The following is an 18859-nucleotide window of genomic DNA, read 5'->3' as shown; positions in this document are numbered from 1 at the left end:
TTATAGTGCTGAATTTAACTCTTCTATTGTTTAATGTGCATTATCACAACCTTTCACCTTGTATATAAGCAGAACCCTTAGCTGGATTTCAGGGTCTATGGATGATATATCTTTGCATTTCTCCTAGAGCTAAAATAAAATAGTCATTCAATACATATCTGTTACATTTTATTTTAAATTTAAGTCTCTGAGCTCAACAAGTTAACCCTCTCTAGGGAAGAGAATGTGAAGAACTTCAACAGGGAGGTCTCTAGGTGTGGACAGAGTACAAATGTGCTATGAAGAGTGAAACAGGGAGAAATGAAAAATGAAGTGAAGAGAGCAAAAATGGGGCTGGCCTGCAGGCACTTGTAGAATAGGAAGAGTATTCAACATGCTAGCAATCAGAAAACAAACAAAATAAAATAAAGAGAAAAACCATCTCCATGGTGATTATAATATACCATCATGGCTTAACTGGTTAATAGTGGTGGCAAAATATACTTTTAAGTTATTTTAAAACGAGCCAGGCACAGTGGCTCATGCCTGTAATCCCAGCACTTTGGGAGGCCAAGGCAGGAGGACCACTTGAGGTCAGGAGTTAGAGACTAGTGTGCCCAACACAGTGAAACCCCGTCTCCACCAAAAATACAAAAATTAGTTGGGTGTGGTGGCCCATGCCTGTGGTCCCAGCTACTCTGGAGGCTGAGGCAGGAGAATCGCTTGAACCTGGGAGGCAGAGGTTGCAATGAGCCAAGATCGCACCACTGCACTCCAACCTGGGCAACAGAGAAAGACTGCGTCTCTAAATAAATAAATAAATATCATTTTAAAACGAAATCCCTTATTAGTAACTCTGAGGTGTCAAAAGCACAAAATAATTAGGAATTTATACTATTTTATGAACTATAATTTATCTTTTATGATGTATAAGGAAAAATATTGTGCACAGCACTTAATGAAATGCCCTAAAGTGATGCAGGCATTCTTTTAAATCATTGCACTTAATGCAAAAGTTCACATTTATAAACATAATCTAGCCACCCACCCTTGGGTGCTAATTTAGAAATTCTCTACTCATTCACTCTGTACTTCCTAATACATGATTTTGAAACTGCCACACTAATCAGAGAAAGATGATGCTTATTTGGATAAAATTGAAAATCCACATACTCTTTCCCAAGGAAAACAGAGAGAACGAGTGCTTATTACAGAAATAAATTGTAATTTAATAATTAAGTTGTTTTGTCTTTGGTTCCTTCATTTCTTAGCAAATGAAAAACTGAAATGTCTTTTTATTTCCACTAAAGGAAAATGGAAATATGAGGAAAATAATAGGAGTGCTTTCCCCACTATGTTCTTTTCTCAGGTAAGGCATATCTTTCGCTTGAAAAAAAATCAAATCTGCTCTCTAACCCACACGTAAGTGGAAAATTAACAGAGTAGCCAGAACAGGTTTTACAAAGTAAATGTTAGACTTACGAAATAGATTTTCCTTACATGTTGTTATTTTTCAGCCAAATAGCCAGGCAAGCAGGTTACAAGATAACCTATATAGTGCTGAAATAGTGTAGTATATAGCTTAAAATTTAGCAACCTACGTCTAAAATACTCATTTTTCTGAATGAGTATCAGAGATACAGGCCATTCTCTTTAAAAGGATATAAAGCTACTGACAACAGTTCTCTATGAAGAAGAGAGAAATTTGGTGGAATTAGACCATGAACCATGGTTGTAAGAACAGTGTCAGCACATAATTTTGAGGACTAGTTGATGCCTTTTGAAAATGTGCCCATTAAAACCTACCTATAATTTTTATGGGAAATTATTGCCACTGATAAACAAAGCTTTCTAATGGAATTGTTGATGAGCTTAACAACCATATGTGGGCACAAACTCTACTACTTTAATGGAAATAGTCAATGGCATGACCAGGACAGAACCACTTAGTAGGGAAATTGGAAATTTAATTTTGATCAGATGAACAAAAATTGAAGAAGAATGCTTGAAGTGGTAGCAGAAAAAACACCAGCGATTAAAAACACTTGGAACCTTTGCTTACCCTTCAAAGGCATTTGTTGCCATGGTTTTTCAAGACCTCTGAAAGCTTCAGCTGTGTCCACAAAAGCTGCCAAGAAATAGGGGTTCTATACTGATTTTATTTGTCAGAGGCATTTTTGTCTTAATTATCTCCAAGATAAAGATGACTTGGCCAAAGGGAGAGGAAGAAAGAAGAACTACTGTCATTTCACAGGTTGAAAGGCTGTGATTTAACTCTTCTGAGTTCTTCTTCAAATATATGTGTGCATATGTGCACAAACACATCTAAGTTTCACAGGATCGCATTAACCACTAACAAGCACTTAACACTGGGGATGTCATTCTTACATGGAATGAGGTTTTCAGGCCTTGACTTTCATGGTGTGTCTTTCTATTTCTCTGATGAGAAACAGTAGCCAAACACCTAGCAAATTTACCAATACCTGAAGTTAATGCCCGCCTTTCTTTCTCTCTTTCTTTCTTTCTTTCTCTTTTTTTTTTTTTTTTTTTTTTTTGAGACGAGTCTCACTCTGTCGCCAGGCTGGAGTGCAGTGGTGCAATCTCGGCTCACTACAACCTCCACCTCTCGAGTTCAAGCGATTCTCCTGCCTCCACCTCCTGAGTAGCTGGGACTACAGGTGCACACCACCATGCCTAGCTAATTTTTGTATTTTTAGTAGAGACAGGGTTTCATCATGTTGGCCAGGATGGTCTCAATCTCTTGACCTCATGATCTGCCTGCCTCAGCCTCCCAAAGTACTGGATTATAGGCATGAGCCACCGCACCCGGCCATGACTTTCTTTTAAAAAGTTTCATTGCAAAGGCTTTCACTTGAAAATTACATGACAGCTTATATGTGTACACACTAAAACTCTGCTGCCCTCAGCCTCCATAGTCATTTCTGTTACACAATATGTATGTTAACACATGATGGAGAGTAAAACATATAAGTAGAAATAAGGGAAGGATTATGCAAGCTCTGGGTCCGAAAAGGAGGCTATGAACTGCCACAGTATAAATAATCTGCAAAAAAAAAAAAAAAACCAAAAAACACCTGCTTGGTTCTTGTTTGGACATCATAAAAATGCTTATATTTTTTTCTGCAGTTTACTATTTGTACAGCTTAATGTGCTGGTAGCAGGATGTTCTTTCTGAATTGTAAGCTCCCAGAGAGCTGCATTTGGCCCTGTAGGACTAATTTATGATTTTCCTGTTTAGAAGGGCTTTGCACATACACTTTTTATAATAAGAGTGTTTCTTACAAGGTTTGGTAAGATTCAGGGAATGCTTATATTATTATGAAAATCAAGAGGAAGGTTTTAGAGTTATTTCTCCATTATTAATAATGTGCAACCTTCAAGAAGTATTCAGACCATTCTTTTCATCAAGTTTCTTTAAAATTAATGGAGGAAATTAATTCAAATCCCTACCCCTGGAATATCTGCAGAGAGCTGATTCTGTTTCTGTGGCTGCTGGATAATTCCATCTGGACATCCAGCTATCATCTCAAATGCAGCATGTCTAGAATTGAACTTATCCTACCCCCCGAAGACTGGCCTTCCTCTTGGTGACCAAGTCATTCATTTCTCAGTTCATTCAGTCTATGTCTGAACCTCTTTAACTCTTTTATCTCCTGGATAACCCATATTTAATTACCTTCAAGCAATGTATATCCTTTCATTATAATATCCTTTATTCTATTCCCCTTCTTTCCATTTCACAAATACCAAAAAGTCCAGATTTTTAGTACATCTAAGCTAGTTGAATATCAGCCAAATTGGTCTTCACGCTTTGATTCTCTCCCTTCTCTGGTCCCTCCTATATGCCTCTGCCAGATTAATCTACATTAAAGACTCTTTCATCAGCCGGGTGCGGGGGCTCACGCCTTTAATCCCAGCACTTTGGGAGGCCAAGGTGGGTGGATCACCTGAGGTCAGGAGTTCAAGACCAGCCTGGCCAACATGGTGAAACCCCGTCTCTACTAAAAATATAAAAACTAGCCAGGCATGGTGGCGGATGCCTGTAATCCTAGCTACTCAGGAGGCTGAGGCAGGAGAATTGCTTGAACCCAGGAGACGGAGGTTGCTGTGAGCTGACACAGTGCCACTGCACTGCAGCCTCAGTGACAGAGTGAGACTCTGTCTCAAAAAAAAAAAAACTCCTTCATCATACCTCTCCCATGTTGAAAAAGTATAATGTTTTTGTGTTGCTAAAGCCCACAAACTGATCCTAATTTCCATTTATTCTTTTATTTATTTATTGAGTGACTCTGAGAATATTGGGCCCTCACCTTTAAGGACTTTACAGTCAGTATGGGACAGAACATGGACAATCAAATATATGCAATACAAAGGAATAAACAAATATCGAGGTCCCAGGAGAGAGAGAACTTCTGCATTATCTTCAGAGGCTTAACAACAGTCACTTTCGATTAGGATTCGAAGAATTTTTACAGGTAAATCTGGAAAGAAATTCCCAGCAAAGAAATGGAATCATCATATTTGTAGAAGAACAAGGAATTCACTGTGTCTGGAGTGCCTATTTCACAAGTAAAAATGGTGACTTTAAAATGACTAGAAAGATAGGCTAGAACAAGATTGTGGCATTCCTTGAACTCTTGTTTAAGGACCATTCCATGGGCTATGGAGGTCATTAAGGATCTTGTACTGCCTATTGACATGATCAGTGATTTGCTTTATGACCACTAATAGAGTGGCAATGTGCAGAATGTCTCGCAACAAGAAAAAAGACATAAGCAAACGGCTTAGATGAAGGAGAAGGCAAATGGAAACAATAAATTATTGCAAGCATCCTGGTGAAAGGTAATGCAGCTAACTCAGCAATGGTAAGTGGATGAAAATGCATTTAAGGAGATAGGCTCAATAGAGCTATGCAACAGCTCTGGAAACGTCAGAGGTAGAGGCTGCAATAAGAAACAATGGAAATAACTAACTCCCCAGTTTGAAGTACGGATGCCGGAGGGAGTGGCAAGGGAACTGTCACACACAGCAGGCAGAAGGAGGGGCTGGTGGCAGAGGGAAACACAGAGGAGTCACTGAGAAATCAGGCTGGGGCAGGAGCTAGGAGCAAGATTTGGGAGATATTGGTGCAGCTGTAACACTTTAGGCCCCAAATATTATGTTATTATATTAGTTTCCTAGGCACCAGCAATCTTTGGTGTTCCTTGCTTTGTAGATGTTTCTCTTCTGTCTCCTCTTTCTTTCTCCTTCTCTCTCTCTCTCTCCTCCCTCTCTCTCTCTCCTCCCCCTCTCTCTTCTCTCTCTCTCTCTCTGTGTTATCATATGACATTCTCTTCTCTGTGTTTGTGTCCAAATTTTCTTCTGATTCTAAAGATATCAGTCACATTAGATTAAGGGCCCATATACTGAAGTATATACTGGAAGCATACTGTGGGTTACACCACAGTATAACTTCATCTTAACTAATTACACCTGGAATGACACTATTTCCAGATAAGGTCACATTCTGAGGCACTGAGCATTAGGACTTCAACGTATCTTTCTGGGAGACACAATTCAGCCTGTACCAGACATATATATATATATATATATTATTTTATATGTATATAAAATAATATATATATAATTTTGTATATATATAAAATTATATATATATATAATTCCGTATATATATAAAATTATATATATATATAATTCCCTAGGAAACTAGGTGGAAAGAGAAGGATGAAGAAGAAAAAGAAGCTGAGATTGAAGACAGGACCCTAGAGAATGCCCACTTCAGAGAGCTGAAGAGCAAAACAGAAGGAGAGGACAATAAGCCATGTGTTCTCTCTAGGCTGGCTTACTCAATTTCTCAATACTGTTTCACATTTCTGGAATTCTCCTCCAAACTACCATTTATTTGCATGCTTATATCAAATGTACCACTTGCATTAACACTTCTCTTACCAACCTAACCCAGTGACATTTCTTCCTTCTCAGAGAGCCTCTAGCAGTTTTTATCTATCATTATTTTTTTTTTTTTTGAGATGAAGTCTCACTCTGTCGCCCAGGCTGGAGTGCAGTGTCGCGATCTCAGCTCACTGCAACCTCCACCTCCCGAGTTCAAGCAATTCTCCTGCCTCAGCCTCCTGAGTAGCTGGGATTACAGGCACATGCCATCACAACTGGCTAATTTTTGTATTTTTAGTAGAGACAGGGTTTCACCATGTTGGTCAGGCTGGTCTTGAACTCCTCACCTCGTGATCCGCCCATCTCAGCCTCCCAAAGTGCTGGGATTATAGGCATGAGCCACCACGCCCGGCTATCTATCAAGATTCTGACCCTTCGCCATATTCTACTATTTAGTAGGGACGTGCCCAACGTGACTAAAAGCACTGGAGCTATAGCAACAAACAATGCTGAACAGAAATCAGCTATCACTGAGTTTACATCCAAGTTTGCACGGTACTTGATGCAGACAGACAATAATCAAACAAATGAATAAATAGGAAAACTTCGTAAGAATTTGAGAGCTGTAAAGAGAAGTAAGAGTAGTATTACTCGTGGAAGGGTAATACTACTTCTGAGAAAGTGACTTTGGGCAGAATCTGAATGACAAGAAACCAGCCAAGTAAAGATCTGGGTATTCCAAGCGAAGGGAAAAAGGGAACCACATGTGCTGAGATCCTGAGGAAGGAACATATTGGCGTGTTGGGGGGAATAGCAAAAAATAAATAAAAATAAAAGCTGGTGTGCCTGGAGTACAGTGAATGGGGGAGAAGGAACAGGAGAGAGAATATGTCGAATGTTTTCAGCTGCAGAAGGAAAATTTTTCTCTTGAGAGTAAGATTTACACTGAGAGCTGTAAACTCAAGACCATAGGATCTGATTAATATATCTAAAACATCTCTCCTGCTGTTGCATGGAAACTGAATTGTATAAGAGCAAGTGTGGAAATACGGAGACCAAAGGGTTAGGATCCCAATTGTATCTCTGAAAAGATAAAACAGTTACATGATGGGAGGGCAGCCTCCACTTCTACCCCATTCTCTAACCTTTTCCAGACATAGGGGCATACATCAAGCCAGAAGGTGATCAGACACAACTATGAAAATAAATGTAAGAACCAATCCACTTTAAGTGAACAAGAGTGAGTCTCCAAGCCCGAAAGAACTACGATCTCTTTTAACAGAGCTCTACAAAGCAGATGAAGCCAGCTAAATGGGCGTGAGTTCTTTAGCAAGTAAGTGCCTGCTTACCGGCCACAGCTGTTAAAGGAGCTATCCAGGGTGCTGGACTGTCTCACCCTGAAGCTTTCTAAGGCCTGGTGGATCAGGCTCTCAGTTATACCTGTAGGACCTAAGGTCCCCACTGCATTGACCCATAACCAGACTCTACCCTGATACCATGTCTTCCTGGCCAAAGATCATCTGTAAGTCAATACTTGCCTGGGCCATGTCTGTCTGAGATGAGCAGCTTCTGTTGGCACCTTATAGAAATAATATAAAATGGCAACATAGCTAGTGGTGTATAGGTAGGCCTGAGCCCCCTCTATGCCACACAACCTTCTGAAATAATAATGAAAGAGAAGCAGTGAGCTCAGTGGAGTCCTTTTTCCTTGAAATAATACTCAAAGGTAGTATCTGGCTGCTGAAGCTACAACCAGATCTGCTTATATAACGCATCCCAGAGACTCTGTCTAAAACACATCTTAAGGAACACTACTTCTATGCCTGCAATGATTAATAAACTCACAAAATATCCAATTTTGCCCCTTCTGACTTAAATAGCATCCTTCACTTTGCTTTTTAAAAAGAATGCGTTTCACTGGAGGCCATTACTCAATCTCTTAAGTAATCAAGTTTGTACACTAAGTAGTGGATGAAAATTTGTATGCTTTCAAGCCAAACACTTTACCTCTTCAACCAAAACACTTAGAACACGAGAATAATCTGATGTACACTCATTTCTAGCTCTCCTCTTAAGTAACAAGGAAAACAGGGAGAGCTGCGGCATCTTCAGAACTTCCCACCTACGTGTCAGACCCTTCACCATCCTTAAATGTGTTTGAGGGGCAGTGTGATTTATAAAGAGTCACAGACAATTTCAGCAAAAACTTTTTAGTTCCAAGTTATCAAGACTACGATGAGAAAGCAGAACTAGAAACCCTTAAACTTGTTGTGGTATTTCCCTTTTATACACACAAACAAATCAAATACATGGAAATGCTTTTAAAGTATAAAGGAAATCAATTACTTGGTTTTTACACAGTCTAGGATTAAATCCATGGCCCAGAAATGTCTTTGTTTAACAGTACATTAATTTTGTTAAATATTACGCATAGAATTCCCCGCGCTCTGCCTTTCCTCCTGGTCTTCACTCGTGGACTCATTCACATGGCTAAACATGCATTCCCTCCTTCTTCACCATGCTCCCTTGACTCACCCTCCAGATTTAATCAGGAAACCTCTGATAGCCAGACTCAACCACCACCAGGACTGAGTGGAGTTTGGATCCTATAAGACACTGCCTTCACCTCTATCTTGACACCATCATCTAATTGCTGGTTTATCAGTCTGTATCCCCCTTTACCTCACAAGTTCTGTGAGGGTAGGGACCAGGTTTTTCTATCATTGCATTTCCAGGGTCTTGCATAGGGCTTTGTTAGTAAAGCTAGTCAATGAATAAGTGAATGAATGAAGAACTGAATAATTTTAAGGTTCCTCCCTATATCTAAAAGTTAGTAACTCTGCCTTCTTTCTAGGCTTCTTCCAGAACTTTGGACTCAATATTTATCCCATTTTAAAAACCTAAGATAAGTGACTTCACACTATGATACACAAGAAGTTTCTGAAACCAAGTGGAATTGCATTTTTATATGCTACTGTTTCAGTAAAATTCTACTAGCTGGTCTGCGTATACAAGACGGCGATAAGAGGTTTTTGTTAGTGGTGGTGGTGTTGTTTTGTTTGTTTTTTGAGATGGAGTCTCACTCTGTCACCAGGCTGGACTGCAGTGGCATGATCTCAGCTCACTGCAACCTCTGCCTCCCAGGTTCAAGCAATTATCCTGCCTCAGCCTCCCAAGTAGCTGGGACTACAGGTGTGCACCACCACGCTCAGCTAATTTTCGTATTTTCAGTAGAGATGGGGTTTCACCATGTTGGCCAGGATGGTCTCGATCTCCTGACCTTGTGATCCACTCGCCTCAGCCTCCCAAAGTGCCGGGGTTACAGGCCTGAGCCACCACGCCAGCTGAGATACTTGTTTTTAACTATCAAAGAGTAAGCAGACATTTTTCAAAATGTTTGAACTTGAGATAATGCCATACCAATGAAATATCTCACACTGTATTCATTGATTTTTAAAAATATATTTTCCTTGTGTTTTTTCTGTTCTTAATGCTTAGAGACAATACTAAATGTTATGGGAATTTATATAATTTTATCTTAAATGCTGAACAAAAATGATGTTAAAAATTTGTGAGAATATTGCCATTGTTTCTCGGAGGAAGATCATTTCCACTTTCAATCTTAATAATTTTAATTTATAACTGGTATTTTCATTTCTTACATCTCTCTATTGTTTTCCTTATCTTTCTCATACAGGTAACACTTTATCAATACTGACTTACTTTCTGATTGTATCATGAGAACAAGTACATTTACTTCCTCAAATAAATTTCCTAAATACATTTTAAATTTTGTGGTATTATGGATTATGTCTTACACTTTTTTTTATTTCTCTCAGAACATCTAATCAGGTATAGAGTAAGTTCTCAGTAAAATGTGAATAATCAAAACTTTAGATTTAAAAATCCCCTATTCCCTTCCATAAATAAAGGTATTTAGATCAGATAAATAAACATCAAATCAGGGATCAGCCACGGGCCAGGGCTGATCTGTTACCTATTCTGATAAATAAAGTTTTATTAGCACATAATCACTTCCATGTGTTTACAGGTCACCTTACAGGCTATAATCCAGTTCAGTAGCTGCAACAGAGACTGCATGGCCCTTGTAAAGCCTAAAATATTATTACCTGGCCCTTTACAGAAAAACGTTGCCAACCACTGCTTCAAATCATTTTTACTGACGAGGAAACAGTCTCAGCTCAATCCATCCAGTTGTGCAGTTAGACCTATCTACTAACCATACCTCTGTCAGACGCTCTTTCACTGCCAAATTAAATGTTTGGTAAAAACAATGGTATTTTAGATTATATAAAATCAAATAAACAGTAAAACCACAAATTAAGAGAGTTGTCAAAACACCTCTAAGGGCTTATACTAACCTAAATCAAAATATAAATGTCATTTTTTCTGAATTAAAATAGCATCATCTAATAAAATTAAATAGCCTGTGTGCATATATATATATTTATATATGTTTAGAAAAATAATAAATATATTAACTTACATTTAGAATTTATTTCCATATATATACACACACAAAGATTACTATTGAGAATATCATTAATTGTATAAAAATACCAACAAAAAAGTCCATGTGTCTCACAGCAGAGTTCTAAAAGATGTTAAAAGCAATGTGTCGAAGAAAATGCTTTTAAAATAGACCATGTTGACCTCACATGCTACTCGATTAAGATATGAACAGCTTTAAAAAAAAAAAAAAAAGTCCCACTGGCAACGGAAGGAAAAATAAATACTATATACCATCCCCCAGCTTTCATCTCATATCAGGGCAGGAAAGAGCTATCACAGAAAGTCCACGAGAATCACTTCTTCAATCAGTGTTTATTAACTTAGCGGACTCTGGTTTTCAACAAGTTACTTAAATCTGGGTTTTTGTAGAAGGAATCACATGAAAACTCCATCAGAAATATTCTTAGTGTTTATACTAACCTTCACTTAAGCTGAAAAGGTAAAGAATAAGAAGAGAGAAAAATGCCCCACACTTAAGATAAAAAATGAATTTGGTTAGCCTAAGCTGCTGTCAGATCTCTGTTCCTGTCAGATAAAGGATATTCAGCATAGGTATTTTAGGTAGTAAAAATGATTAGTGTTTCCCCAGGGTATCCTATTATAATGCAATAATAGAGACATTTCTGGAGTAGAAATAAAGTATAGCTCTCCGTATATTAGCTACAATTGGTAAACTATAGACAAGAAAAGAATGGAGGCAGGCAGGAAAATGAAATGCTACAGGTAGATACTTAATAACTGTTTGATAAAGATGATATCTCCCCATTACAAGACACCAACCACTGAGTCAGCTCATAGCAAAACATCCTGTCATCCATTGAGACAAGAAAGAGATGGAAGAGAGAAAGGGGAGAACAAGCTAAACTAGAACAAAACAGAATATTTGCCTGGACAAGGCCTGAGTAGAGAGATAATTATGCATGGACAATTAACAGCATATACCAGATCATATAGGCAAAGTTGCCTACCAAACATGAATGTCCATCTGGCATTCCCCAATCAGGGCACAGACAACATTTCTTTTTTCCTCAGAGATCCAGCTAGTGGAATTCCTCTGTAGAGTTGCTCAAGACTGTTTGAGTCTTGCCAAAGGAAGGAAGCGGAATTACTCAGCCTCAGCTGCCCTGCCATGTGTCAACTCCTTCTCCTGAGATCCTGTCTCTTCTCCATGTTTCCACCAAAGATACTAGTGGACCTACTAGGGATTCATGTTTTGTACAAATGGCTGATTCTATGTCTTCCTTCCTCAGTCGCTTTGGCTCTTAGGATCTGCTCATAGGATCAAAAATAGAAGTCGTTTTCAACACACTATTACCTTGAATACTTCTCTTGAAGAAGGCCTTGCAGCCCTCACAGGACCAGACTCCATAATGGTAGCCTGAAGCATAGTCATTGCACACTGCACAGTAGCGAGTCTCCTTGGCAGATTCCATAGCCATACTTCCCTTGTCATTGGTACTGGCCAATCTTTCTCTGCCACCCTGGCGTCGATTATCTGAATTTGGCCTGGGGGGAAAAAAACAGTAAATCCATTAACATTAGAAAAGCAAAACATGCACTCTCTGGGAGATGCAGCAGATCCACTTTATCCTGACATTTTGAAATAATGAATCATAATGTAAGCTAATCTTTCATTACCTCTTGCCGTCTGTTGCAGCAAAAGGTGTTGCCTATTATATTAACCTTGAGGGGAAATTGTTTATTGCAAACTTGTTTTAAAAACATACTACTGCACCAGAATATGTTACCTACAAAAATGACAAAATGAAATTAGCTGGTTTCTAATAGACTTAATGTTTTTGCAGGAATTTACAATTATTTCAGAACCATTAGGGACCAATGCTCATCCCAACTCTAGACCACACTCAGGGTCTCTGGGAAACAGAGACAAAGCATAAAACGGCTGGGACATTTGGAACTCAGATGAACTGATGGACAACACAGAACATGTGTCAAAAAAATAACAATTCAAATTTTTACGTCATTGCCACACAACCCTGGATATCAGTTTTTATAACTTGAATAATGTAATTTGAAAATACTGTTCTTCAATATTCAAAACTCCTCTTTAGGAACATATAGAGACTGAGCATGGTGGTTCATGCCTGGAATCCCAGCACTTTGGGAGGCCAAAGCAGGAGAATTGTTTAAGCCCTGTAGTTTGAGCCCAGCCTGCACAATATAGCAAGACTCCATCTCTATAAAAATGCTTCTTAAAAAAATTAGCTGAGAATGGTGATGTGTGACTATAGTCCTAGCTACTTGTAAGGCTGAGGTGGGAGGATCACTTGAGCCTAGGATGTTGAGGCTGCAGTAGGCTATGATTGATCATGACAACTCCAGACTGCGTGAAAATCAGAGGAACACAGAAAAAAAAAATGTATAAAGAGAGACAATCAGAGGAACACAGAAAGGAAACTGAAAATGAACAGTAAGAAAATTCTAGGAAAACCAAGAAAATAAGGAAGTAAAATGCTTTAAGAAAGTAGAAAGCTAAAAAAAAATGTAGAAAGAGAAGAGGAACACAGAAAGGAAGCTGAAAATGAACAGTAAGGAGATTCTAGGAAAACCAAGAAAATAAGGAAGTAAAATGCTTTAAGTAGAAAGGTTTATGGAGAGGATGATCAAGAACGGCAAATGGGGCAGAGAAGTCCAACAAAGCAAAGACTGGTTAAGTGAATTCAGACCTGACAAAGCAGACTCTTAGCAAGGAGTTTCCTTAGACAGGTACAGGCACAAGCCAAAATTCAGCAGATGGAATGTAAGGAGATGAAAATGAGGGAAGGCATTCCTTTGAGAACTTGGAGGAGAATAGGAAAAGATACAGATAGGGTGGCAGCTGAAGAATATAAGACCCATGAAAATGAATTTTTTAGAACGAAGAGACTTGAGAAGGCCTCGTGTAGACTGAAGGGCATGGGCCAGGAGAAAGGGAATGGTTGAAAGTACAAAGAGGAAGATAAAAGAATAAAGCCAAGAAGGAAACTAGAGGAGTTGGGATTAAAAACACAGGTAAAAGAAATTGCCTCAATGAAGACAACTTGAAGAAGACTGGAAGGAAGGAGGTAAGGAAAGTAGAGAAAGATGAGTTTGCATCTCTCGCCAGACCAGACATAGGAGTAGATGTTGTATTGGCCCAGGACTTGGCAGGCATGTGCAATCAAATAAAGGTGGAATAAGAGCCCAGCACAGTGCCTGGCATGTAGTTGGCACTCCATAATATATTTAAATGAATGGAGAGAGTGTTCAAAGTTGTATAAGAAAGAAAGGTAGGCAGACATTGAAAGTATAGATGGAGTGAAGGTTCCTGTGAACATTTTTTAAAAAATGAAAATCCTAAGATGAGCTAAAGTCAATTGATGATAGCCCTTCCAGCAGGGTCTCTTGGCAAAGGAAGCTCAAGCTTCCTGCTTCCAGTCCCCACCCAAATACCTGAACCACACTGACTTTCACTGGTCCTCCCCTTCACAAGCCCTGTCTTTCCTTTTAGCCCAAATTGTATAACCTCTCCCTGCCTTCTCACTCATTATTATGGTTCACAATTTTGTGGTAGTGGTTCTCAAACTACATTTGCCATAATATTCACAAAATATTGGCTCCTTGGGTTGAATACGTCTGACTTTGCCAATTTCGTCCATTCTAAATAACTTAGTTCTGAGGTTGGCAGCCTCAAATAGGAATTCTTTATTTTTTAATGTTCATTAGAGAGCACTGGCTCACAGTTTTCAATTCTAGTTCATATTCTGTTACCCATCTCTTTCCATTTCACCACCATGCTGTTGAACCCACCCCCATCAACCTCAAATCTTTTTATTGCTTGTTTACTAATATCCTACGCATGATTCAAGTCAGTAGGAAGCAGCTATGAATATCTAACTGTAGAAGCTTAGTGCCTTTGGAGGTGGGAGTAGATATTTAGCAAGCATGAAATTGATAGATTCAATGTCTTATAAGCCTTATTAATTGTTGTATCTAGCTCAGTGCCCAGCACATAGCAAGCATTCAATACATGTTTGTTGAATGAATGAAGGAATAAGTGAGTGAACAGTATACGCATGGCCAGAAGTTCCAATGTGTCAAGTATCTTCCCACCCACACCTACATAATAAAATGCTATATTTTTTAAATTGTGGTAAGATATACATAACACAAAATTTACCATCGTAACCACGCTTAAGTGTTCATCAATTCAATCGTGTTAGATATACTCACATCATCGTGCAACCAGTCTTCAGGACATTTTCATTTCACAAAACTGAAACTCCTACCCATTAAACAATAATTCCCCATTTTCTCCTTCCCCTATCCCCTAGCAGCCACCAATCTACTTTTGTTCTCTGTGAATGTGGCAATTCTAGATACCTCATTAAGTGAAACCCTACTTTTGCTTTTTGTGTCTGGCATATTTCACTTAGGATAATGTCCTGAAGGTCCGTGATGTGACTAATATGCCATTGTCTGTATATACTACACAGACTTTGTTTACCCATTCATCCATCTATAGACATCTGGATTGCTTCTACTTTTTGGCTATTATGAATAATGTTGCTATAACTATGAGTGTACAAATATTTCTTCAAGACCCAGATTTTTAATTCTTTTAGATATATACCCAGAAGTAGAATTACTGGATCATATGATAATTCTATTTTGATTTTTTGAGGAATCACCAGTGTTTTCCACAGTGGCTGCACCATTTTACATTCTCATGAACAAGGCACAAGGTTTCTATTTGCTCTATATCCTCTCCAACACTTACTCTCTTCTTTTTCTAATATAGTAGCCATCCTAATGAGTGCGAGGGGAATACTGCATTTTTATGTCTTTTGCCTGAATGCCTCCCTTACCAGCCACTCCTATTCCCCATAAACTTGAATCAACATCCCTGTTCTGAACTCTCTAGAAGATTTTTTAATTTCTCTTCTGCTACTTACTATATTAATCTTCAATTGATTAATTCTCATTTCCATTACTATCTGCAAAGTTCTTTGTGTCTTATTCATCTTTAAAATGCCATGTGCTTAGAGCATAGTGCCTCACTTGGAATAGGGACTCAACAACATTGATATCAAATGACTGAATCAATAAATGTATAGTTTCCACAATATAGATAGAATATGTAAATATTATTTTTATAAATATTGACAAAAGATTTAATAGCGAGAGCCCATTTTCCTCAGAAATAGCAAAGATGTATGCTGTCAGCAAAATGCCATTCATCTACATTTTATCTCTAAGATGACCCCCAGCTTACTGAAAATCAACTGCAGACTTTGGGCATACAAATAGAAGGCATCTAAAGAAGACGGGGAAACTACATGGGCTATATTCACTACCCATAAAGGAACTTTTTTAGCCAACTTAGAAATCCATGTAAATAACATTGTCCATTATCATTTTGGCCCAGACTTACTCCATAAAGACTCTCAAAATGTTATTTAAAAAAAAACAAAGAATATAAACTAAAAGGCAAGAGCGGTCTTCCTCTGGGCTCCAAGACCCTGTGGCACGTTGAAATAATGTTCACGTTGAGTATCCATCAGACCAAGATAACATAACTTCCTCTAGACAGAGAGCTGTGTCCTCAGAATACAGACTAACACAGCCCAACCATGGGCAGCAGGAAGGAACAGACTGGGAGGTGTCCATGTCTGGGCCATAAGGGTGGGTCAGGCACCAATCTGGGCTTCTCTGAGTACCTATGGCTACATCAGTCCCAGCAGATGGGCCTAGGTACAGGTCCCCACCTCCTCTCTTCCTGCTGCTCTCTACCTGGCCTTGGCCCACTGCACCTGTCATAGACCTGGCATTTTTAGCTTCACAGCTCTTTAGTAGAAAGTGCCTATACCATGTCTAAGTCCATACTTCTTCTGCTCCTTCGGCCTCAAAGGCCCTTTGTTTTTCTGTACTATCACAGTACCAAAATGAATGTCTCTTGCTGGGCACATTGGCTCATGCCTGCAGTCCCAGCTACTCAGGAGGCTGGGACAGAAGGACCGCTTGAGCCCAGGCATTCAAGGCTGCAGTGAGCTTTGATTGCACCACTACATTCCAGCCTGGGAGACAGAGTGAGAGCCTGTCTATAAAAAATATATAAAATAAATTTAAAAAATTTATTTAAAAGACTCTTATTTTCCTTCTTTAAAAGATTCAAAATATTTCAGGGTTTGCTTTCCTAAGGGGAGACTTCACAAACCCTAACCGAGCCCTATCCCTTTATTATAAGTGAAGGTTTACCTACTTCTTTAGCAAAATTACTAAGATACCTCCTTCCTTGTAAAATTCTTCTTTTTCTCATTGAGTTGTCACCAAACCTGTACCGTTTCTCATCTTGGACACTTTCTCTTAAGACTCAGATAGAAAGTTGACTGGTTTACCAAGCTACACATTAAGACATTAGATGTCCTTCAACCTAACAGATGCCTGTAGAGATTCTCTGGAAAGAAATAGAGCTGAAGATCGAATGAGAAATGAACGCATCTATGACAATGCATTACAACCACGAAGCACCAAGTGTAGCTAAGGAATGAAGAATAGCAGAAAAAAGGATGTCCAGAAGCATGAGAGATCATATAAAAAAGACACAATACCACTGCATCTATGGAAATAGGAAGCTTAACTGCCTTGATCTAGTTCGACTACTACATATTTTCAAATGAAATCACTGATATTACATATTCAACATAATTAAGAGGGATGTCTGGGCTGGGTGCGGTGGCTCATGCCTGTAATCCCAGCACTTTAGGAGACCAAGGTGGGTGAATCATGAGGTCAGGAGTTCAAGACCAGTTCAAGATGGTGAAACCCCATCTCTGGTAAAAATACAAAAATAAGCCAGGTGTGGTGGCAGGTGCCTGTAATCCCAGCTACTCGGGAGGCTGAGGCAGAGAATTGCTTGAACACAGGAGGCGGAGGTTGCAGTGAGCCTAGATCGTGCCAGTGCACTCCAGCCTGGGCGAAAAAAAAAAAAAAAAGAGGGATGTCTGAAGGTATTCATATTGGGTCCAGAGAATAGAATCTCTTGGACCAAGTAAAAACAGAGCATAATAAAAACTATTGGCCAATAAAATTTTCATTAATCAAAGGAAAAGTTTAAAGCTCAATGTAATCAAATACTGTTGTTTTTCCAACCATAAATAACGATACCAGCTATCCAAAAGCATTATTCCCCTGATTAGCCAAGCAGTTTTAAAAATTTAAGAAGCCTTGGTTTTTAAAGGAAATATTTCTGTAAAGCTAAATTTAAAGAACCAACAAATAGATGTCCACTTCCTAGAAATGTGGTTTAATTCAGTTCTAGTGCAATAACTTCATAAGGCTCCCTCATCAAATCAAGTCCCCAAAGCTATGTACACTCAAAATTCCCTATACTTGTTTTTCATGGCACTTACCACAATTTCCAATCCTATATTTGGGTGATTATTGACAAGTGTATGTTCCCCTAGTAAACAGTAAACTCCAAGAAGGCAAGAATCATGTCTCATTTGCTCCCAATTTTAACCATATACAGTAGGTCCTTGATATGGTTTGGCTGTATCCCCATCTAAATCTTATCTTGAATTGTAGCTTCCATAATTCCATGTGTCCTGGGGGAACCCAGTGGGAGGTAATTAAATCATGGTGGCAGGCTTTTGTCTGTGCTATTCTCATGATAGTGAATATTTCTCATGAAATCTGATGGTTTTATAAATGGCAGTTCCCTTGCACACACTCTATTGCCATGTAAGACGTGACTTTGTTCCTCCTTTGCTTTATGCCATGATTGTGAGGCCTCCCCAACCACGTGGCACTGTGAGTCCATTAAATCTCTTTTTCTTTATAATTTACCCAGTCTTGGTATGTCTTTATTAGCAGCATGATAACAGATTAATACAGTCCTTAATAAATATTTGCTAAATATATCTCCTACATCTAACTCATTACCAAATTTCATCAATTATTTCTTCAAAACACGCTGCCTATCTTTCTTTGAATTCCTTGTTTTTCCATTTGTGTCTGAGAGATCAACAATACTCCACATTTGAATTACTAGAATTACTCTCCTGCCTCCAATCATTCCTCAAACTCATCCTGCAAGCCACTGCCCAAAGAACTGTCATAAAGTACAACGTTCTCCTTTGAATACCTTGTCGTTTCACGTATCTGTGACCACTGCCTTTTCTTTGGATCATAAACCTGTTTGAGAATGTAAAAAACACTGAAACTATCTTTTCCAGAAAATACACATAAAAATCTCAAACTTCTGCCTATATTCTGGGAGTGATAAACCGGGAAACTCAAGTTAAAAAAAAAATCATCATTATATAGACTTAAGTCCAAATTCTTGAATTCCTTGCACCAACTAGCATTGGTCTCTTTGTAGCTTCCTAAGCAAAATGCTGTCAAATTCACCTCTGAGAAATTGCTCACACTACACTCGCCCACATATTCATTG

At 38.7% G+C, this 18859-nt stretch overlaps 1 protein-coding gene across 8 annotated transcripts in view; it reads right to left on the bottom strand.

Moving 5' to 3' along the window:
* The window catches only part of ESR1 (estrogen receptor 1), a 447866-nt gene that overhangs the window by 250496 nt on the left and 178511 nt on the right, over positions 1 to 18859 (bottom strand). For 4 of the 8 annotated variants that reach the window (XM_054686430.2, XM_003311549.5, XM_054686432.2 and 1 more), the window contains one exon: positions 11741 to 11931. In XM_054686430.2, coding sequence (XP_054542405.1) covers positions 11741 to 11931 — 191 coding nt within the window. Of the gene's footprint in view, positions 1 to 11734; positions 11932 to 18859 lie in introns of all 8 variants that reach the window. The other 4 variants (XM_009452244.4, XM_054686431.2, XM_063813580.1 and 1 more) reach the window with 1 other exon arrangement.

The sequence above is a fragment of the Pan troglodytes genome, chromosome 5, assembly GCF_028858775.2.
Source record: "Pan troglodytes isolate AG18354 chromosome 5, NHGRI_mPanTro3-v2.0_pri, whole genome shotgun sequence".
Classification (NCBI taxonomy): Eukaryota; Metazoa; Chordata; class Mammalia; order Primates; family Hominidae; genus Pan; species Pan troglodytes.
The sequence above is the reverse complement of the archived record's forward strand: the minus strand, read 5'-3'. Positions and strand labels throughout refer to the sequence as shown.